This window comes from Ambystoma mexicanum, chromosome 4q (genome assembly GCF_040938575.1).
Source record: "Ambystoma mexicanum isolate Mex_15411 chromosome 4q, UKY_AmexF1_1, whole genome shotgun sequence".
In the NCBI taxonomy this organism is placed as follows: domain Eukaryota; kingdom Metazoa; phylum Chordata; class Amphibia; order Caudata; family Ambystomatidae; genus Ambystoma; species Ambystoma mexicanum.
Window position 1 is genome coordinate 69164326 of NC_090928.1, and position 24556 is coordinate 69188881.

The 24556-nt window shown below is 43.4% G+C and overlaps 1 protein-coding gene across 1 annotated transcript in view; it reads right to left on the bottom strand.

Annotated features, from left to right (window-relative positions):
- Positions 1–328: 328 nt before the first annotated feature.
- C4QH6orf58 (chromosome 4q C6orf58 homolog) overlaps positions 329–24556 on the bottom strand; it is a 369601-nt gene continuing 345373 nt past the window's right edge. The window contains exon 6 of the mRNA XM_069607496.1: positions 329–715. Within this exon, the coding sequence (XP_069463597.1) occupies positions 546–715 (170 nt within the window). The 3' untranslated portion in view covers positions 329–545. The remainder of the gene's footprint in view (positions 716–24556) is intronic.

Genomic DNA, 24556 nt, shown 5'->3' on the forward strand with positions numbered 1-24556 from the left:
TATCCCCATTGGGATGTTGATGACTCTGAGAATATTGTGTGTGGGAGATCAAGCTGGGTTTCGTTTATAAACCAGTCAGGTCAAGGCATCTGTGCCACTTTTACTTTTTTATTTCTCAGTTCAGTTGTTGGGAAAATGATTCAGAGAGGTCTTCTACTGGCCTGCAAACATCTGCTGCAATGTCTCTTTCCTGTCGATAGAGGGCTAATCCTCTTCAAGGAAAAGCAATGCAAGGGAGCAATTTAAAGTTTAAGAAACTTTGGCTCTGAGAGAAAGTCAAATAATCTGAGTTGCACATAAAAGACAGAAAGCGCTGCCACTGCTGACATTCCATCACATCATTGATTTATTTCAATTTTGCAACCGCATGTCAATACACCAGTTGGTGAGCAGAGAATGTATGTTTACTATAAAATCAGTTAATGTTTAATAAAGTTGACCAAATATACAAATCTTGAAGCTAGTCACGCTGGTGTTGATACGGAAGCACTCGGTCAAATCACAATGTTTTTTTTCTTGCTGAGGAATGTATTGTGTAGAGAGCTTCAAGGCTGGATTTTGCACAACGGGTCTTGCACAAGTGCAGTTATAATTCGGAAAACTTCAGTGAAAGGAATATTTGAGCTTGTGGTCATCTTCAGTAGAAAATGTCGACCTTCTTCTCGTCCTCTTTTTGTACACATGGCTTTGTTCCACATTTTCAACAGAAAGCCCCCTAGTGGATGGAGAGGTGAGAAGAAAGACAGTTAGGAACTTGGCAGACAAACGTATGAGACCTTAAAAGACAAGTTCAAGCAAAACTTAATATTTTAACAAGGCAGTTTGGTAGAGATTGAACAATGTCACTAGGGTTCTTCAAGGTGGCATTAGCGGCAGGATTGTTATTTGTGTTGCTGCTGGTATAGCATTACCACTCATGATCAGTTGTAAAAATAATACATATTTTGCATTTTCTGAAGCTCCATAAATATAGCTGATGGTAAAAAAAGTATCTGCTATTGATGGCATTTATAAATTTCAGGGCGAAGGATAAGCCCTGCCAGACAAAAGAAATCCTTGACTATTGTATTACAACACACACTTCCCTGTGTGGCATCATCTGGTGGGTTTGGCACTTGTTAAGAACAGCTTGGGGCAGATCTGTATTTTTTGGGTGAATATCACTATTTAAAGTCCTCTGCCATCATTATCTGTATATATAAAGCTGAATGTATGTATGTGTGTATGTTTGTCCGGCTAGACAAATTCACACCGTTGATCCCACATCTGCCACATTTTTTCACGGATTCCTCTTTTGTCCGTGGCAAGATCATAGTCTATGTTTGGATGCCAAAATCATATGTGCAAAAAATGTTGTATGTGTGTGTGTATGCATGTCCGGCTATACAAATCCACACGGTTGAGCCAACTGTTACCAAATTTTGCATGGATTCCTCATTTGTCTGGGGCAAGATTGTAGTCTATATTTGGATGCAAGAAAAGTACTCCGTAGCCACCCTTATTTACTGATGGTCAGCCCGATTTATTACAGTAGGTACTAGCAGGAGGCAATATTTTGAAAAGTGTCTGAAGCTAAACGTTCAATATGCCAGTTATTTCTATAAAAAATGTTACTACTGCATACAGTTTGAAGGTGTTTATTGAAGCATTTTTAAAGGAAACAAAAAAAAATAATAAAATTATTTTTATCACACCACTCCAAATATGGGAAATGACAAGGTTATAGTTCACTTAAGCTTATTCGCAAGAAGAGAGCCCACTCAATCGATCTTTCTTGGATATTTTATCAACTATGCCGAAGCCATGAAGTGACAGAAAAATGCCACCCAAAAAAACAAACATCACTTGGAAAAGCTCCATCTGATGCAAATCAAAATCAATATCAAGAGCTTCTGAAACACAACAACAAACAGCAGCACGACTTGCCAACCACAGGACAAGAGCAACTTTCTCCAGGGCAAATGAGATGCCACAGCAAACTGAAGCAAGACTTGCTGACATGAGTATAAGAGCAACATCCTCCAGGACACATGAGAGACCAGAACAAACTGAAGCAATACTTGCTGACATGAGTATAAGAGCAACATCCTCCAGGACACATGAGACACCAGAACAAACTGAAGCAATACTTGCTGACAAGAGGATAAGAGCAACATCCTCCAGGACACATGAGACACCTGAACAAACTGAAGCAAGACTTGTTGACAAGAGGACAAGAGCAACATCCTCCAGGGCACATGAGACACCACTTCATCAAGGCACAGGAAATGCTGGGTACCCCAGCTAGTTTAGTATATCTGTGGCCACCTCACTGGCTATAACAGACTCATCCCGGATCAACTAGACAAATTGTGCATGCTATGGAATCCTGGGGCTTCTATCCCTAAAGAAGAAGCATTTAGACCAGAAACAGGAGGGGCTAAATTTGGACAGTATTTGTCCTGGGTCCACCGGTTCTGCAGTACTGATTAGAGATACCGACGGAGACAGCACAGCCCTATGCAAATGCTGATATAGCAGTTCCTCATTGGCTTGCAGCGGCGAACAAAGAAATCCAAACCGCGGGACAATATTTGCCAGTGAAAGTCACTGCCTGACAATCCTGGGTTGCTTTAATGGAAAGAGCCTTCATCTGTTGCTAAGCTCTAGGGTCTGCACAGTTTTCACTTTGAAGTTCTTCAGGTTTCACTATGATGGGGATACATTTAGTAATACAGTTAGTACCAGTGAGTATAATTGAACGACTGATTCGAATGTTACCAAGGACAGTAAAATAAATGAGAAGATTGTAGTCATTCAGTATTGTTTAATTCCTGTAACATTCAGTATTTTACCTCTGATGGCATTTTAAATTTACCACCGACATCATTATGAGCTTCTTTGGACTGAGGCTCTTAGTGTACTTTATAGAAATACAAGGATATCATTTAAACTACCAGACCCCATTTAACACTCTGTTCAAAAATCCAACTTTTGGATTTAATGTGGATTTAGTTATAACCAAAACATCATCTTCCCCTCCATGCATACATTTGTTTCAAGAATCCCAGGTGGCAATACCTTTTTCTTTGTTATACCTTGATATTCCTCCTTTATTTGATGCCACCTTAGGAGCAATTTGGGGCAATTGAATTGTTGATAGAAGAACAGGGTTGTGGAGTGGGTTTATGTGTTTGGCGTACTGAGTAGTACAGGTGCGTGGGCATAGGATGGCTTGCCTGTATTTTAAGATTCAGGCTTTTATCCAGTGAAAGCTCTTAAGTGGTTGATTTGATCATATCATAGTCTTCCCTTTAGGAATTTCTTTAAAGCCCACATTTTGATGCCAAGGGTGCCATGGGGATGCTTGTGAAATAGGATCAATTCGGTATTCTGCATCTAGAGTTCCTCCTGATACTGCATTTAAGTGTACCAGGGCACTCATTGCAAAATGAATTCTGATGCTGAAGCATTGGTTTCAAATCTAGAATTCTAAATGTTCTTAATTTCCAAGCTGCAAGTATTTGTAGAATACATTTGCAGACTCTCATCATCAGTTCCATGCACATGTGTTTTCATTTTCCAACTTGTGCCTTTTTAGGTATGCTGGGAGTGGCGTATAGTGCGGGATATTGTGGTGCATGCCTGATTCACAAAGAGATTCAGAAAGATAGTCCACCTCACATGAGCAATTCACTTGCACCTACACGCAGTTAACACAAGAGAATTGACCAAGCCCGCAGGGCTCAATCCTGGCATCTTTGTTGTAAGTCGCACCGCAGAGGATTTGTATCGACCCACAATACACATTTTACCTCTTATTAAGTGGGAGGAATATATCCAAGGAGCATAAAATTGAAATAATAAACCTTTTATAGAATGCACTCAGGATGTTGGCCCTGTGTTCGCTTTCTACGGACCAGTGATGGGTCACAATCCAGGATCATGCTGGAGCTCACTGTGAAACAGACAGCATTCATTGGACCATTGCTGTATAAATATGCACATTGCTGTAACAGAACACTTACATTACCAAGGTCTTAATACATAAAGCAATATTTGGATTAAATACAAATGCACACATTGGTGCAAATGCAGAATTGCTAATTATACACCATTGAAATTCTTAAGGTTTTACCACAAACCAGTATTCTGTGGGTGGGGTTGGGAAGAAAGAAGAAAGGTATATGTGTGTGTGTGTCTGTGCCTTTGCATGCCTCAGTGAAAAAGCTTTCTTTAAAGGGTTGTTATGGTTAAGATCTCTTCTGTTTGCTAATTGTTTTGCTAAACCATAGCTTTTAATCTGCAAATAGAATACGGCTTTAAAAGAATCCCAGAGACTCAGCCAGCATGTTTTGAGTGCTTCTGAAATTTGATCTCTAAAGTCTGTTAATTGTAGCACATTAATCCTATTTAAACTTCCCTGTTGTTGATGAATACCTAGGCCCAATGATGTTTCTACTAAGGCAGAGTGATATTTAATAAATCAGGGGAAATGCTTATTTTCTTTAAGGGTGCCCTTTTGCTAGGGGTGATGATATTGTCTAGTATGGAGACAGATGTATGTTATATGAGTAGAAGATGTGCCCTGGGATATCTTGATGTTGGTGGCTTTCAGCAGGTTGAGCGTTTTCCTCATCTCTTTACGCTTTCCCTGGATTTCCTCATTGTTAATTGCTAATATTTTAGTTTGCGGTCTTGAATTGGGTCTAATGCTATATTGAAATCACCTCTTATTCTATATGCGTGAGGGAGATGCAACCAGCATTACAATCAATGCTTACATGAATGATGATTCATCCGATTTTGGGTCATACAAATTGTCCACCATTAAATTCTTCTCATGCTGTTGGCTTTTTTTTTTAAATTAACCATGGTTCAGTACTATGCTTATCAGACCAACACAATATTTGGTTGCCAACTTTAGTTAATATGATTGCTGAATCCCCACTCCTTGATGGTGATATTCTAAGAAATAGCTATGTATCTAACCCATCTGCTCTAAGGTTTGGCAATAGTTTCAATCCATGGCGCGGTTCCGGGTGCAACATTATGCCCCTGTTCCAACTTTTACGTATTTCCGAAATGTCTTAACCATATTCTTTGCTAAAGTCGTTTCACTTTCTCAATGTGCAACTGGGTGATTGTAATCTCTCTTTTGGTTCCCCACTCCCCTTTTAATTTGGGTATCCACCCTTAACCTTCCTCTTCTTGTACCCTTTGTTGTGCTTTGTGTTGTGTGTGATCTGTCTTCTAGTCCTGCCACACCTTCCCTTCCTCTTATGTGGCTTTGTGTCTTTCATGCCATCATTTTGATTTACCTCTTGTAGAGGCATGAAACTAACAGAAATAGAAATGGGTCTGATTCTTTAGGTGTGGACCAGTATTATAAAATGCTGTTGATTATCAATTCTATGTGAATGTGCTCCTACAAATCAACCATAACCCCTCAAGTGCTGGAATTGTATTATGAGTTTCCGTAGATGTCTTCTTCTAACTAAAGAATATGCCCCAACCTTTACTTATATTTAATTTGATGGTTCAGATCCTATCATGCAAGGTGGAAGTTTATGGAGGTTCTATTTGTAACTTCTGTTTGATAAGTGGGCTGCAGCTCGCCAAATCTCCCTTATTAGAAAGTTTATCCATCCCTGTCCCGAATGGTCTTCAAATCTTAGCTGGCGCTGATGTGCTGCCTAGCTAGGAAAGAAGATAGATAAGGAGCTAGTCCTAATCTGGCTCACTGCTTTCCACCTACTACTGGTCTACTAAAAAAAACCTGACACTATACAATAGTGTAACTGCTTTCTTCAGGACCAAAATAACCTAAAGTTGTTTTTATCTAAAAGACAGAAGGTTAATTAGTCTTCTGTTTTTGGGCAGGAAGTTGTTTCTTTTCTTCTGTGTTGAACCTGAAGTGGCAGACATACAACCCATTCCCGCAATCATCCACTCATACAACCTTACCTCCTACAACTACGCAGATGAGACCCAGATCATCCTCAAAATCCCAAATTCTGAAGGCTCAGGCAGCCCGGACCTGTCATCGTACCTCTCTGACATTGACCACTGTATGACGACCAACCACCTCATTCTCAACCCGGAAAAAAACAAAGTCCTAGTCTGCGGGAAAACAACACTCCTCCCCCAAACAAACCCGTGGCCCAAACCACTAGGACAAACACTGGCCCCCTCTAACGTGGTAAAAAACCTTGGATGCCAGTTGGATTTAGATTTATCCCTCACCCAACACACCACCAGTGTATCCAAAACCTGCTTCTAACACTTACGGATTCTCAGGCGGATTTTCCCCTACCGCACCTATCCCCACCATTTCTTGGCCATCAATTCCATCATCCTGTCCCGCCTAGACTGCACCAACTGCCTCTACCTAGGAGCCCCAGCATCCCAACTAAGGAAATCCAAAGAATCCAAAATGCAGCAGCACACCTGCTCATTAACTTGCACGCCAGAGAACACATCAGCCCTATCCTGAGAGTCTTGCAGTGGCTCCCTATACCTCGACGCACCACCTTTAAAGCCATGTGTATCACCCACTGCTCGGCACACAACAGCGGCCCAGAATTCCTCTGAGACACAATTGTCCTCCACCAACCTTCCAGGAACCTCAAATCTCGCACAGCATTTTGCCTAGTGATCCCACTCCACCACTGCACAAGGCTTGGCAGTTCCTCCTTCTCCGTCCAAGTGCCAATCATCTGGAATTCCCTCCTGCTACACATTTGCAACACTGAGAACCATCTGAAATTCAGCAAGGCCCTTAAAACCTGTCTTTTCCCAATACTCTCCTAATCCATTGCACCCCGAGAATACACCACTAAAACTCCCCTGCATCAATCACAACACAGGGGCCAGCAGCTCTTGCAGCGTTTTCACCTGACACACCACCACCAATTGCACAACAATACTACCACCCGCCAAGTACACCAGGTAAGCCAGCAACCTTCATTGTGGCACACCTGAAACACTATCAACCCACCCACAACAACACTCCCACCCTACAAGCACTCCAGGAAAGACAGCAGCTTTCGCTGTGGCTCACCTGCAACACTGTCACCACCCCCACGCCCACCAGATCCATCCACAATAGAGACCACAAATAATTAGATAAGTAGCCCAGGATAGCACATGCCCATCACTAAGGAATCACTGTGAATGTTAATCTGCATTGGTCAATTAGTGAATTCCCAATGTTAGCAATCTCCCACTACACATTTTAGCTATAACAAACCATCTTTGTCTGTTATATTATGGAAACCTACTGCATTCCATCTCTCCCAACATACAAGATTCTCAAATCTAGGTGTAGCCTCCATCTTTTTTTATTATACAATACGCTTACTGCATTGTGAAACCTAGGCCTCTCTCCCACTATACAGGACTCTCTAATCTAGGTGTATCCCCCTTCTTTGTTTATTACATGGTGATAACTACTGCTCTATGAAACATAGGCCTCTCTCCCACTATACAGGTCTCTCCAATCTAGGTTTAGCCCCCATCCACTGTTTAATATTAGGCAGAAACAAATGCATTGTGAGACCTGGGCCTCTCTCTCACCCCACTATATAGGATTTTCAAATTCAGGTGTAGCCTCCATCTCTAATTATTTCATGGTCGGACCTACTGCGTTGTGAAGCCTGCACCTCTCCCCCACTATACAGGACTCTCGGATGTAGGTGTAAACTCCATCCTCATTTATCATATGTTGGAAACTACTGCATCGCGGGACATGGGCACCTCTCACTACTACGCAGGATCTTCAGGTCTGAGTGTAGCCTCCATCTTTGCTTATCACATGGATAAACATACTCCATTGTGATACTGAGGTCTCTCTCCGAGTATGCAGGATTCTCAGTTCTAGGTGTAGCCTCTTTACCCAAATTTTATTGGGAAACCCTCCATACAGGATTCCTTAAGATAATCCTATCCACCAATAAATGCCTTATACTGTAAACAAAATGTATTTAAATCCTAGGCTCCCCCAAAGGTATGGGATTCTCAAATCTATCCCTGTTCCTCTGCTGCAATGGACAAAATTTGCCACAGCCAAACAATCTCGAAGCTTACAGTATGTATACCTCACACCACCAGTGTGGACACAGGCCACATGCATGGCCAAACATCCATACATGGTAGAATGCTGCTACGGCTATGCTCATCCAGTCAAGCACCAAACATAGCCATCCAGACTGAAACACCTTACGTACCTCAACACCTCTGGCACTAGCATACAGCGAATACCATCCGAAAAGAACACGGTATAGCAAATTGATTCCCTCAAAAATAGCAATCGATCGCAAATCCTCTACAGCACCCACCCACGTGCCTGGCCTCTCTTTTGGCTGCTTATCGAGCCTTGCCAGCCGCCCAAGCCCTAGACCAGCAACATGCACACATGCATCTCCTAAACTAAACTCCTTAGAATTTTCCACCACACTGACTATGGTCACCAAGGGCGTTCCAATCGAATAAAGCGCATTGAGACCAGACAAGTGGGGAAAGAGCGTTATATAAATAACCAAATACAACGCAATACAATACAATATCACTATATCGCTGCCCTGTTAGGTTCTCATACAGGGCTATTAGTTATTTCTTAATATTTACCCACCACTATAATTCTGGTTGTTTTTCAAGGGGTTCGGACTATTCATACAGCTTGTCTGTCCCTGTAATTAGAATGCCACGGGGGCAGATATTCTCAGTTGGCACCAACATACACCATGTTTGTGTTTTTATTTATATTTTTAAATTCACCATATATGATATCTAGCCTATTGCTTTATTATATGTACTAGTTTCTTAGTTTCTTACAAGTTTAATGTTCTCGACCAACTCGCAAATGTTGGTCAGTCAGTCTAGTGGTGGAAAAAAAATATAGACATTTTCACTACCTGTGATGTCTAAAGATGCTATCTAAGACATATTTCTGAAGTCGTATGGCTTGTACCTCATAAAGAGGTCTTCTACGTTTGTAGTTGCCTTAGCCGACTGGAGGGGGGATTTAAAGCAACGTCCTGGTAACGTCTGTTGTGGTGGTTGCGTTGGGCCAGTTACTGCCTGCAAGGGTGAGGACAAGAAAGTCAGGCCGGTGGCAGGGGCACATGTATATCTTTATTGGGTGGCTCGGTTTGCGTTGCTATCGTCCGTGTGTATCTCCCATGAATTAAGGCTATTTCCACATTTATTTTCTACCCCCGGTGATTGATCTTACCGTCTATGGGCTGGAGTGGATTTACAATCGCATAGTGCTTTCGTCACTCCGAGTGGTCTCTGCGCTTCTGGCCGACATCCACATCCAGGGTGAATTTCCATTGGTTTATATTTAAGCTCTTCCTGATTTCCGGGGTGGATTTCTATTGGTTTATATTTTTACTCTTCCTGACTTCGTCATGTCTGCGCATGCGTAGTGGTGTAAATCTCATCACCTTGGCAACATCGTTGTTGATGATTCCATTTCTTCTTATGGGCAAGTTAGAAAAGTCTAAATCTACTAGTGTGGAATATACTATTGCTCAATGTGATGTATTAGCCATCTTTGTGATTTAATCGTGCACTCTTCGTGATCGGCATTCGCATGCGTAGTTTTCCAAATGCCGTCTTCCTGGTAACGCTGTGGCTTCTTACTCTGGTTAGAGTTGATGGTAAGTGTCCACTGCCGTGGAATAACTTTTATCTCCATCATGTACCTTCCTAGCTATTGTTGATTTAATGTTTGTTATTTGCGGTCACTATATTGGAATCATTATCTGGCCTCCACTCTGTTCTTTTTTCTTTTTTTCATGGTATACAGTTCCCACACTGTTTCAGTATTCTCAAAAGTAGTCCAGATGGTTTTATCCGATCGGGGCTCAATATTTAAGCCCTCCAGTCGATTTTTACGCTGAGGCCTGTGTGCATACTGTTTATCAAAAATATCATTTGTTGTTCCATCCTTAACATGGTCTTTTTGTCTTTGTTGCTATCCATGCTTGTTTTTTGTTTATATAGTATGGTCCAGCACAATTCGTCCAGTGTATGTGCTGCCTCCATCCAGTGCTCTACCAGCGGCGCGTTCCGCGTGCGGTTTTTAATACAGCTGCGATGTTCACCAATGCGGAATTTTATTTTCCTTTCCATTTTACCTACGTAGATTTTTTTACAGGGACACCATATGGCATAGATGACCATGTTCAAATTGCAGTTAGTGAAAGTTTTTTGTTGCCATTGAGTTGCCAGTCCAATGTCTACTGATGTGCTCTTAAAAGTCAATGGGCAACAAGTACATTGTCCGCAAGGGGTATGGCCTAGCACTTCTTGGAGTCCCTATTGTTGTGGAATGCTATTTGTTTTCACCGGTCTCTGGCTCACATCGTTCCGTGTGATCCATTCTTTCACGTTCTGACTTCTTTTGAATGCAATGATTGGTTTTGCAATCGGTTCACTTTTTTCTAATATTTTGCAATGATTTTCTTGATTCCATTTGACAGATGACTATATGTATTCACAAATACCAATTGTTTTGTTTTATCTTTCCTCCCTCTCTATTCTTTGTATTCTAGGAGGGCTCCTCGATCATTATTCTTTGCTCGTTTACTCGCTTCGTTGGTGACTTTCTGTGGGTAACGTCTCAATTTGAGGCTATGTTCAATTTTTTTGACTTCCAGCTGATAGTCTGCTCTCTTTGTGCTGTTCCTTTTTAGTCTTAAAAATTGTCCGAGAGGCAAATTATCACAGACAAGTCTTACCACTCCAAGGGCCATCAATCAGTTTGTTCAGATGGACTCGTCTAGATCACTAATGCTACCCATCACCTGTGCATTCCGGTAGGGTGCCATCCTCTCCCTTGTAATCTTCAATCCACACAAGGAGCTGCTGGGAGCCCTCCTAGCCACACTTAACATCCACATCCTCCAATACGCCGATGGCACACAGCTATACCTCGAGATCGACTTCATCAAGGACATCCAAAGGGTCAAAACCTGCCTCTCGCTGATGCAGTGTTGGATGTCCAGTGCATACTTGAAGCTCAACCACTCCAAGAACGAATTACTACTTCTCACCAACAACACTGAGCGCCCAGAGACACAGGCCTGCCTATCAACCATGAACTCTGAGGGCTTCACACCCAATCTCAAATCCTGCGTGAAGTCACTCGGGTGCTATATTGACAAACACCTCTCCTTCAAGACACATGAAGCTAATATAACTCAGACAACTTAGAATCACCTCTCCCTCCTGTGGAAAGTCAAGCCTTTCCTACTTCCAGACTTCTTTAGATCCACTGACCAAGCACTGGTCCTATCCCACCTGTATGGGGGAAATACCCTCCTCAAACAGTCCTTCCCTGTTGAAGCACGCACCCAGCTTGTGAACTACAACACCCAGTAGAGTTGTAGTCCATTTCCCTTCTTATTACCTTACAGGCGCCTCAGCGCATCAGGGACTAGCAAGTCTTTGCTAGTATAAAAACCCTGTCTTTTGCACTGGCCGCTCATTTCTAATTGCAGCCCTTATCTAGATGTTGTACTTTGTAGTTATTGTGTTTTTTGCATTGTAGTAAGTATCCCTGACTATATTTTTACCATGTATATTACTTGTTCCAAAACTGCCAAGATTTGAAATTACATTATTATAGAATGTATTGCACATTGCACTTTACCGTCCTGACAGCCGACTCTATTTAATACGCATTTTCCATTGCCATTGCTCCCGGGGTCCTTCCCTTTTGAAGCACGTATGCCGCTTGTGAACTACAATTCTCAGAGGAGTTGTAGTCCATTTCCCTTCTTATTTACTTTCAGGCGCGTGACACGCCGGCGCTGAACCCTGCTGGATGGCTTCTCAGGAGAACAGGAGAAGTTGCCTTACGGACTTGGCAAGGGATACTTGTGAGGTCTCTCCTCATGTACACAAATACCATAAACAGGTATTTGGCGAAAACCTCGGTCCGTAGAAAAAAAATCCCCTCTTTAGTTAACAATGCCCTGCTATTAAATTGGCGGTACCTAATACAAGATCAGTAGACAGACATGCACTGGAAGTGCGGGATGTGGGCCACATTGACCCACTCAGCCAAATTCCCATTCATAACCAAGCTGCGCTTTTGCAGTCAACAGCAAAATGGCTGTGCTGGCTCATTGGAGCACCAATGCATCAAAACTGCATTTTGCAGTGACAAAAGGATGGTTGCACCATCTTGCCAATCCCCTATTGGATGAGTTGGAACAAGGGGCACACCAAGAAAGGTGCCAGTGTGTTCTTGGGTGCACCCAAATGAGGCGAATCAAAGCATCACTCCTCTGCTGCTTGCAAAAAGTTCCCATTGAAAAGGGAATATTTTACACTGAAAAGGATGTTGCCCTGATGCTATTTTCAACTATTCCACATCACATTGTTTTTATCAAAAAGACTCTATCCATATCCAGATTGTGCTCCAGCAAAATAGAACATGATCGCTGTATGACAGGCTGTGTCAGCCAAATCTGAGAAATCAACAAAAGCTTTACTTTCAGCTGCACGAAAAAAAAGTGACTTTTGGCCTACAAAATATCAAAAATCACTGCTTTAAAACAAATCCTAGCTCTCTGCGCACAGGTCAATTTCAGTGGACCTGTGTCTTAAACAGATTGCTTTATGAGAGAAACTAACTAGGAGGGCAGAACCATGTGGGAAATTCAAAAGGAAGAGAAAACCGAATTTGAAAGGAAAATGCCAGCATTCACCACCTGTTTAAATGTACTTTTGAAAATAAGAAAAATACCTGTTTAAAAGTGTTTGTTGGATAAGGCCCTGCCCTTATCTAGCAATGCAAAGGGGTTTGTGCTGTGAAACATATATGGGAGGTTTTATTCAACAGGATTTCTTCTGATTCAGAACAAAAATAAATAAAATAAGGATTTAAATTGCATTGGCTACATGGGGGAAATCAGCCCCAAACAGGTTTCGGCTTGGGGGTTGCTAGCAACAGATGGCCCCACACAGTAGATTCTAGGGCACACATAGGTGATAATTGCTACCTTGGCAGACTTTTATCTGGACTAAGGCCTCTTACAATAGAAATTCTGGGACACCCACCTGTGAAATAGAGAAGAGGCAATAAACATTCAATCAAACTGGGAAACCCCCATCCCACCCTGGGCTGAAATGACAGTTGGTGGTAGCTGAGAGAAAATGGGCCAAGTGAAGGACAAAGGCACGCTCTATTTCTTTCCAAAGACGATGTTATTAATAACATTTTAAGACTTTTATCTTTGCAACATGTCTTTGCAAAAACGTAAAAAGTTAACAGTGTAAATGTAATTTTGTGTTTTTTAGTTTAAGAAGTGGTAGCTTTCACTGACATGTTGGAAACAGAAATGGCAGAGAAGTGGACAATCTGAGGAAAGTGTACATGATGCCATTGTGAAATTCAATACTGATATACCTAATAATAATCTATACACATGTATAGAGTTATAGAATTTTAGGTCGAATATTTCTCACTGAAAACAATGAAAAATTGTTAAATGGATGAAACAAGGTCCTACAACTGTGAGAATTGGACTGCCATACTTTACCTAAAATGTGTAATCTGCCCATGTGATTTGTTAAGATGCCACAACTGTAAAAATGTGCCATTCATGTCAAAACTGGGTTGTGGCAAAATTAACTGTGGGAGGTTCTGTACATAGTAACCCCACATCATAAAGCTGATTTCATGTCTCTAAGAGTCCAATCAGTTAACAAGACGGCGGGAACAATCAGCCCTGATCAATCCAGTTGTTTAGGGGGGTACTCAGCTAAGCCTGCACTACCATATAATCCTGTGATGTCACCATGCTTTACATAAATGGTGGCTGACAGGAGTCTAGACAGACTCTCTCCTGAATTTCCAGTGCCTGCATTCCTGATCTTCTAAATCCATCTTGCCAGATTCCAGATTCCACTGCCAGGCCAAAGCATAGCTCTAACCCATCCCAGCAGGCCTTGATCTAGAAATCCCACTAAAATCCCATTAGCCAGGGGAAAATCTGTGGTTCCCGTGCCATCCAGTGACCGGAATTGCCCTGCTGTTTGCTGTAAGGGGCGCCAGCTGTGCGATGAGCACACCTGGTTGACATTTCCAAAATCCCAAAACTCAAGCGTGGACTGTGAGTATTTCCCATCCCATAGAAACACGTAGCCTACCCATTCTGACCCTTTTATCTTTATTCCACTCTCTAAGCCATCCTATCCATGCCTTGGTAATTTGTCCTTCTGTCAGAATTCTTTGTGCATCTTGTCTGTGATTTCCTAGTGTTAGCGCCATTCCTTCATTCACCCCATCTTTTAACTCCATAGCGATATTTAGAATAATTGAAATTAATTCCCATATACATCTGAACGCGGGGTGAAAGGGTTAAGTTGCAAATTAACCTGGGATCCTACTGTGTCTTTCTTTAACAATATAGTCTTAATAATCTAGTTTAAGTAAAATCTGTCTTACTTTCACAGCCGATTTTTACTCTTTCACGGCTTCATTTTGCCAACATTGAACCTCCTTGGATCTTACAAATCTCATTCAAATATTCAGCTACAACCATCCTTTCACTCTTATGTTGTCCCTGTGATATACATCTATTCCCCAGCCCAATAACCGCATTCCAAATCCGAGTATTTGACCCGTTTTTCATAAAAACCGTTTGTTACATTTAAATCTGCAACCATGTAAAATGCAACTTTGCAATGTGTGATTCAGCTGCATCGTGTTCTTACTTTCAACTTGTTATTGAACTGTATGCCTTTTGTTGAGAACTTGCCTTGTGATTGCTAGTGTCCTGCTATCGTGAGAAATCATATTTGCCTCAGAGATTTAACCACACATTAATTATTTATTTGTCAATTTCCGAGTGTCATTTTGTGCCATTGCAAAGGGCACATTTTTTGCCACTTATTTTATGAGGGAAGGTCAGAATTTGATTCTGTTTGGTACACAATATCCCTGACTCCCTTCTGCTTCCTTCTGTCCACTCCAAATCCGATTCCCAGGGGTTTGGGAGAGCATTGCAGGGGGAAATCTTAACTCAGGTGCTATCTACCCAAAGAGAAAAAGTGCTCCTATTCATTGGTGCTTTGTATATGTTCTTGCAGAAGGTTAACCAAGTGTATTGTTTCAGTTTCCATTGTAATTATAACCCAATTGGTGATTGCTGCCCAGTATTAAAATGTGTATGGTTTCCTTTGAATTTTTAAAATAAATAAATATTGCATTCACACCAACCGGCCTGGTTCCTGGTCCATTGTGACCCAGGATATTTGAAAAAGGGGCTGTGTAACGGGTTGTGTGCCATCTCAAATTGAATTCATAGAATATAAAGAGAAAGCATTCTAATTGTGCGCTACATACTAGGCTAAAACCAAGGTGTGTCACCCAATTGAAATCCTTAACAAACTTGGGGGCTTGCAGCTGGGGTTTGGGTTTTGGTTGCCACCCGTGGCAGTTTAACACTGCAGACTAACCTGCAAGGTAGTGATATTTATGTAGTTGGAATACTGGGTTACACTGTAGAAGCGCCTCCCCAAAACGAACATCCTAAGTACCAGGCCTGTGTATAAAATTAAAACTAAATCAACCCCAAAATAGACAAAAGCAATAGAATACAGATTACCCTTACATAAAGAAAGAACATTTCCAAAATTACCACAATAGAGATCAATATGGCCAGGGAGCACCTTCTGCACAAGTTATTTGTCAGAGGGGAATGGCCAGAGCAAGATGAAAAAGTCTGGCTAGAAGAAATGATACAACAGGTCACTGCCATAAAGATGGACATGCGGCAGGACGGTGGCCTATTGCATCAAGCTTTGAGCGAGTTATACATGACTCCGAAAATTAAAGACGAGCAGAGTAAAATTGTAAGAATCGCGGCTTACATGTATCTCCATATGGGAGTGATGTGGGAAAAGCATGAAGAAAATTCAACTCTTGCGCAAAATCAATCTGAAGTCTAAACTAAAATTCAGACTGAAATAAAATTAGCGGAACAAAACTTGCAAAAGAGCCAAGATTCTGAGGCAGAATCTGGGAATTATATAAAAACATTAAAAGAGGACAGCAGAATAATGTAGACCAAGAAGCCCAATTAAATGCCTTAAGAATGGAGTGTCAAGAAAAGGTTGACTATTTGGAAGAGATGCACCTGAAATAAAAACAACAAGTGAGATACAATAACGTCAGCACAGAGCAAATAGTCACTTTACAAGACCAGGTTAAAAAAATGGAAGAGGAGAGTAAGGAATTAATAAATAGAGAGCTTCACCTCCAGACTGGCTTTGATCAAGAATGCCAAAAACTAAATGCCATCAAGCAACAAAGGGATGACCTGGCGGAACAGAGAGGCACCCTTAATGAGGAAAAAGATGCCCTATGTAAGGAAGTAAGTAATTTAAAAACATATTTACAAGAAAGTGAGTTGGGCCTCCAACAATTAAATGAACTAAAAACAGAATATGGAAAGTTACTGGAGAAGGCCAGACGGGTAGAAGGTGCTCTGGAAGAGAACACTCAAACCAAAAAATGCACAAACTCAGGAAGTGAGTCTCCTGCAACAAAAATTGGCTCAATGTTCCCAAACTATACAGCCAGCCCAAAGAGATAATGAGGCCCTCAGTGAGAAGAAGGATGGGTTCCACAAGCAAGTGGCAGCTCAAGAGCGTGTCATAGAGGCCAGTAAAGCTCTGATAGCTGAGCAAAAGGCTCAGATCTTTGCCTATTATCAATAGATGGGGCTGAGAAGGAAAAACTAGTGTAGTTGGATAAAGAGTATCCTAGATCTTATACAAACTGAAGGGACCCCGAACAGGTAGAGAGGGACAGGGCAACCCCTGATCATAGTATGATGACCTCTGTACTAAGGGACTCAAACCCATTTAACCCTTTGTGCACTGCTGACTTCATGGCTACCGGTTCACATGAGCCAGAAACCATGAGTCCATCAGAATTAAATAGGCCTAGCATGATGGAGATGACATGTCAGCGCCCCCCAGAAATTGATGGACGGGCATCCCTATATAGATACCAAAACATTAAGGCTGATGTCTCTGACGAGGAAGTCTCCTATGAGGGGAAAGTCAGGGAATTAGATCTGCAGAAATACTACATTCCAAGGCACCAGTTGGTTCAATTTGTAGAAAACCCGAATGAAATGAACCCCAAAAAGAGCATTTTGAAGACCTCCACCCAATCAGGGCAGTGGGGGGATCCTCCGCCAACCCTGGAAGCAGGGAGGAGTCAGAAGGCTACACTCCTGTGTGCCACAGGGGAGTAGAAACTAGTTCCCACCATTCTGTGAGTCCCTCCCAAGCTCAAAGAATCAGGGAGCGCCTAGAGGATCAGGAGGGGTCCTCCAACAGTAGCGCCTCTGAGTCTGAGGGCAAGTGGACTCGGGTGACAAGGCCAAAGAAGGCAGATAAACTAAAGAGAGTTATAGCGAAAGACCCCATTAGGCAGATTAAGGTCATTAGGGATTTCATAACCAAATAACACAAAAACGCAAAATATTCTGTCTGGGATCATTTAGAACTCTATGAGCAAATGATGGACAATTTTCACCTTAAAGACAACCAGAACTGCATAGAGTATGCTAAGTGGACGTTCTCTCCAGAGTACTCAGATTCTTTGCTGGACTGGAGGATCAGAACCATTCAAGATGGTCCACCTACAGGGCAGCCATCTTGAAACACTTTTCTGCCCACAGAAACCCCCAAGAGGCTCGCAAAGCAGCCTACAATTCGCAGTGCGGGGAAGATCAGGCCCCACAAGAATTTGTGCAGGAGCTAAAATGCGCCTTTGCACAAACCACTAACAGGGTGCGCACGGATAGCAGGGAGATTATAACTACATCCTTTCATGTGCTCCCAAACTATATCATGACCCAGCTGGTGAGGGATTTCCATGATAAAAGATCTTTGGACTGGGTAATAGAGCAGGCGACCCGCATTTATGAAGTCCAAAAACCTTCAGAAAATAAATATCAGACCAAAAACCCCAAACCAGCCAACAACCTTGCTTCTGCTGAGGTGGCGGATGTGAAGGTTGCCCCCATTTTGGACCTAGAAATGGGGAGCCTAAAAATGCACCAATCCCAAACCAGCAAAATCAGAGACCCAGAAGGCCTTCAGGCCAATCACAAACAGGAGACAATCCCACCAATGGGACCTCTAACTCTCCTGATTATATAAGTCCCACATACAAGGGCAACCAACCTATCTTGGGGTATGTATGGACTCCCCCAGCCCAAGGGGGCACCCTAATCAGGTAAGTACTACCCCGGGAAACTTCCCTCCTAACTTCCGGCAGGAGGGAAGTTATCCCCCAAATGCTGGGTTAAGTTTCTTTCCCGGTATCCACAAAACCCCAACCTGCAGGACAACCCTCCTTTTTTTCCCTGCTTTCAGGAGCCCAGACTACCCAATCCGGGAGAGGGGAGGCCAAGGGTGGAGGGTTACCAAACTCCACAATATCCAGGGTTTTCCGGGAGAAGGGATAGTTACCCTTCCCGTGAACCACCTAGATTTGAACAGAGACCCCCGTACCAGCCGAAACAGGTGTCCCAACTGGAGCACCAGGTCCAGAACCTTTCCCAGGATCTGGGTCGCATGTTGAGGGCTCAACAGAACCCTCAGGTGAAGATGGCAGCTCAGAACCCCTCAAACCAAGGGGCTGGCACCCCAGAACAATGACAGGGAGAGACCCCAACAACTCACCGGTTCCAGAGGAGGAGACACAGCGGGGAGGGGGTTGTAAAGCCCTAGAGGAAGCTTCCTTCCTCACCCATGGAAAGCCCCTGGACACCCTGGAACCAGAACAAAAATCTCTTGCCCCTGAAAAAAATGCAACCCAGGGAACAGTGGGTGGGTAGGAGAAATAAAGGCAGTAAAAAGGCCCATTTTGTGGAGGAGGTTAGTGTCCTCCAATTTGAAGGGGAAGAATCCTTTAGAAGATTCTGGGAAAAAAATCTTCTCCTTCCGGGACAGGGGAACTCCTCCCAAAGAAAAATGGGTCCCAAGAGATCTAAATGAAGACTGGATGGGCGTGGGGACTGATTCAGAGTCACACATCCCTGAACCCCAGAATTGTCATCCTGAGAAGAAAATAGTAATGGAGGGATCCTCCCCACAAATTGGTTGTAGTGACTGCCACCAGGTAAGTGGGGGTAGCACAGAGCTAAGGGAAACAAATTTCCACTATTTCGGGATCCCACATTTTCATTACAGATCCCCAGACTCTGGCACAGAAAATTGTCCAAAACTCCACTGTGTCAGAGCCTAAAATAAAGAAATTGACCACCCAGCTTGCCCAAAATGCACATTACCTTTGTCCGCTTGAGGAGAAGTAGGGTAGATTTTATGCCCCGAGGCATAAAGTGCAAGGGCAATGTGCATTTTCAGCACTAGGGGACACTGGATCCCAAGCCACTCTTCTGTCAAAAAGGGCCTTTGAGAAGGTAAATTCAGGAAGGGGAGAGAGATACCAGATCCCTCTCACCCCTCTTCCTGGACAACTCCAGAGCTTCGACTGGAATGAAATTCCTGCCGAGGGGAGAGCGGATTTGGAAATAAAAATTGGGCGACACAAAGTGAAAAAACCTGGTCATAGTCTTGACTCCAGAGGGAACTCCCTGCATACTAGAGAATGAAATCCTGTACAGGTTGTCTGCCCTAATAGACTGTGTGAACAAGGTCCTCTGGACTCAGACTATCAGGCCAATAAAATTAAAAGAGAGTGTCAACCATGTTAGTTTAAATGGCACATGCCACATGGTTGAACAAAAACCTGATCATACTGAGTTTCATTTCCAGAACAATGAAATACCTGACGTGACAGTAATTGCTGTAGGACAACAAACTGGTAATGGGAACTCCTCTCCATTCCTGAAAATCAACCTTTGACATTTTATACTGATTCACAATCTGAAAATCCCAATTCTATAGCCAAAAGTGATGAGAAACCAGCTCAAAGTTTAGCTGATATTCAGAAAATTAGAGAAGAGTTGTTCATCCCTATTCAGTTAAATGAGGGGAAGGAGTCTGTTCTCGCCCGAGTGTGCGTGAACAACGGAAAGAGCTTCATCAGCGAAGCCATGTTCCGAAATCTCCCAAAAGATCAAGCCATTCCCACATTTAAATTGATCGATAAGTGGGAAATGGGCCTGGAAACTCCCAATTCCAAACATCTCCTGCCTAGCAGGTGTATGCTTAAAATGTATATAGGAAACAAAAGCATTGAACATAATTGTTGGGTGTTGCGAGATGACCCTGCTGCATTCTATTTAGGCAGTGACATTCTCAATCGATCTGCCATTAATTTGGACCTGATCAATTGCAAAGCCTGGTCCCGACTAGGGGGCAATCCCATGGCCTTTGATGATTCAGAAAAAGCATTTCAGTCAGCCCAATTGCTGCCGCATGCAGTTGAAGTTCAAATTGGAGAGGAGGTCACCATCCCAGGACGGACCCGACAATTCCCACTTGGTTTAAAAATTAAAAGAGGACAGAAACTGCAAAATCCTGACGCATATGTACACCTCAATGCCTATCTCCAACAGCAGGCGTTGTGGTTGAACCCAACACCACTGGTCAATGTAGAATGCAACACCATTCCAATAGTGGTGGATAACAGCAACCTCAGGAGTATCACTCTGGGAGCAGACACCATCATTGGAATGGCGGTTGGTGACCATCATTTTTCCATGGATCTAGGAAATTATGGACCTAGGATCTAGGAAATTAACTGATAGGGCCAATCCCCAATGACTGTTTTGACAATAACAGTGACAATGACTTACCACCAGACAGGATCTTCACCTGGCAAGGGGGGAATTTCCTGGTGTACTCTTCCTGTCCTTAGGTGACCTGTGACATCAAGCAGGATGAGGTGATAGTCCAGGTCCACAATGACTGCCTCTCCTATCTGAAACCCTCTATCCAGGTCAATACTCTAACCAGAGACCTCTCCACCCAGCTGGAGGAGGCCGCTGAGATAGCAAAACCGGAAGGCTTTCCAGGCTTCAGGCAAATGGTTGAAGAGCGAGACAACCTAGCTGATGCCTGTGAGACTCCAGAGCAAAAGCAAAAGTTGAAACAGGTGTTCTTAGATTTTCAAGATATCTGTGCTGTGGACTTGTACGACTGTGGTTGCACCGAGATCCATACTACAACAATTCCCACGGACCCTGGAGTGACTCTGGTGTTAGTGAAGCAATATCGCTTACCTATCGCATCCATAGGGTCCCTGACAGAAATAATCAAAAACCTTGAGTCCCGTGGGATAATTTGTCCAGTCCACAGCACCTTTAATAATCTGGGGCTAGGGAATTTAAAACAAAACAGCCAGTGGAGACTCTGTGCTGACCGTAGGGAGCTAAATAAACTGGTCCACATGTCCCGATGGCCTCTCCCGTACATTGACCAAGGCCTGGATCCAGGGGTCAAAGGCATACACTGCCATTGACCTGATCAATGGGTACTGGACCGTGCCTGTCAGTAGGGAGGACCAATACAAGCTTCGGGGGGCAGCAGTACACGCGGACCCAGACTCCCTCCGGATACATAAACTCCGGCAACAAATTCAACATCTTCCGACATAAGGCCATGCCCGACTTGGGTGAAAGGGGTAACCTAGTCTATGCGGATGATGTCGTGATAAAAGGCTCAACTGTGGAGGAACACATAGCGGAAATCCGTTATGTTCTGACCCAGTTGAGGGTTGCCGGAGCAAAACTGTCCTTCCAAAAGGCACAGTGGTGCAGGACCCGTGTCAACTTCTTGGGACATGAAATAACTCCTGAAGATCTCTGTCCCCAGGAGAAGAAAGTGGAAGCACTCCTAAAACTGAAAGACCCCACAACTGTGCGTGAGCTAAGAAGCCTCCTTGGACTGACTAATTACAGTAGGACGTTCATTGAGGATTACGCAGAGGTCACAAGACCCCTGGTCCATCTGTTGAAGGGGGGGTCAAGTGGGAGTGGGGTCCAGAACAAGCTGAGGCAGTAAAACAGCTCAAAAGAAGCCTCTCACAAGCGCCTTGTCTAGTTTACCCTGTCAAAAACAAGGAGTTCTTCTTGGAGACAGGGTTCTCGAATACATGCTTGACAGCAGTATTATATCAAAAGCATGACAAGGTCAATAAAGTAATCTCCTACACAAGTAAGACTTTATCCTCTGTGGAGGAAAAATTCAGCGATTGTGAGAAGGCACTCCTGGCAACGGTGTGGGCATTGAAAAATTACCACCCGTACATCCAGGGGGAACACATAATAGTGGAGACCCCACACCAGCCTTTGCAATACCTCCAAAGTGACAGAATCCAGGCCGGAAATGTGAGTAATTACAAAACTACTTCCTGGATTCTGTCAATGCAAGGCTCTCCTGTGGAGGTCAGATATGGCCAAAACAAAAAGAGTCCCCTCACGCAAGGTCTGGCTGACTTGCATGATTGTGCCAAAAAAAACTGTCTTCGAGGACGAAAGTCTTAAAACCTAGGACAACATGGAGGCGTACCTGAATTCCCCCCACAAAGTCTATGGAGAAGACAAGTGTGAGGGAATGCCCACAGTTTATGTGGACGGGTGCTCCTACCATGTTGACAACAATGGGGAAAAGGAACTGGTGGCCGGCGTTGGGAATGCCTGGGTGAATGATGCCCTACAACCCTACGCTGGGTACAAAATCAGTCCCGCAGTAGTCAGGTGGCAGAGTTGATGGCAGTTCACCAGGCCACCCTCACTGCCGTCCAACACCAACTCCACGAAATGGTCATAATCACTGATTCAGATTATGTCCGGAATGGGTTTGTGGAGCACCTGGTTAATTGGAAAACCAGAGGCATGCTATGTGCTAATAACAAACAGCTTAACCATGGCAAGCTGATCCAAAATATTGATGATCTGTTCACCTCTAGTGGGATGACCATCTATTGAAAGAAGATCAAGGGTCATTCCAGAATAGAGGGGCCAGACAAAACTGGAAACGACCTAGCTGACCAGTTGGCCAAAACTGGAGCCATCCAGGGGGACCTCCTTGAAAACGAGTCCCTGTTGGGGGAAATCCAGGTCACTCCTATTACTAGGTCCCAGATAAATGCTCACAATGAACTCTCAACTGCCCAGTGGAGTAAGGAGACCCCAGATGCTGATTTAATCACGGCACAAAAAAGGGATCCGATCATTGGGAAATTTTATCAACACATTGAGGAGCCAGAGAAATTTCCTCTGATGGATACCGATTACATTGGGAAAGAGGATCTCAGTCGATTGATGAAGTGTCCAAAAATGTTCTGAAGATGGTTTGCTGGTAAGGAGATCCATCTCTGGCTGTGACCAGTTGGTGGTACCTACCTCATTCCGTAACCTGATGCTTAGTCACGCCCATGATGCGGCCACAGCTGGTCATCGGGGGTTTCACACTACTTTAGAAATCTTACGAGAGGTTGTATACTGGCCACACATGGGGCAGGACCTCAACCAGTACTTGAAGGGGTGTCTTGTGTGTGCACAATTTCAGCCAACATCACTCACACACCGAGCTCCCCTCCAGAAGAGGGGGTTGGCACTGCCATGGTCAGATTTACAAGTAGATTTCATCAGGCCCGTGATTTGCTCCTCTAGGGGGAACAAGTACATGTAAACATGCTTGTTTACCCAATGGGTGGAATGTCTCCCGGCCTCAAATTGCAAGGCAGAAACAGCAGCTGCCCTGATGATCAACCACATCTTCTCGCATTTTGGCCTACCCCAAAGGATTGAGTCAGACCGAGGAAGTCACCTCACCAGCGAAGTGATGACAAAGATATTGGAGATACTTCCGGTAAAAAGGAAACTTCACATTGCATACGCAGGTCATCTAGTGGGGGATTTGAGAGGTACAATAAAACCATTGTGAGCATTCTAAAAATGTTTGTGGCAGATTCTGGGCCAAGTTGGGACATCCGATTACTGCTTGTCCTGATGGCCAGCAGATCTACACCTTCTTCTGCAACCAAGATGACTCCATTTGAGCTAATGACTGGACGAAGGATGGTGCTACCTCAGCATCTGCTCTACAGAACACAAGAGCAGACACTGATAAATGCCTCCACAACTCATGAGTATGTTGAGAATCTAAGAAAACACCTTCAAGATGCTTTTGCCTATGCTCAGCGGAATCTGGAAAGATCTGCAGAAGGGATGAAGACTCAATATGACTTAAAAACAACCAAAAAAGCGTACCAAGTAGGAGACAGGGTCTACTTGTACAATTTTCAAAGGAACCAGACCAAAGAGCGGAAATGTTTACAAAGCTGGCACGGTCCTTTTGAAATTGTAGATAAAATTTCACCTGTCGCCTATAGAATCCGCACCCACAAAGGAGAACTGGCAGTAGAGAAATGGGTCCATATTAATCAGCTAAAGAGTTGTCACCCTAGGCACGCTTTGCAGCATATTGAGGAGCCCAGAGAAAAGCAAACAGAGGAGACATCTGAAGAATAAGAACAAGAACAAGAAGAACCAGAAGGGAACAGATAGGTTTATATGTATAATTACCAGAGAGTATTTTTCTTCATAGTCAGGACGAAAGG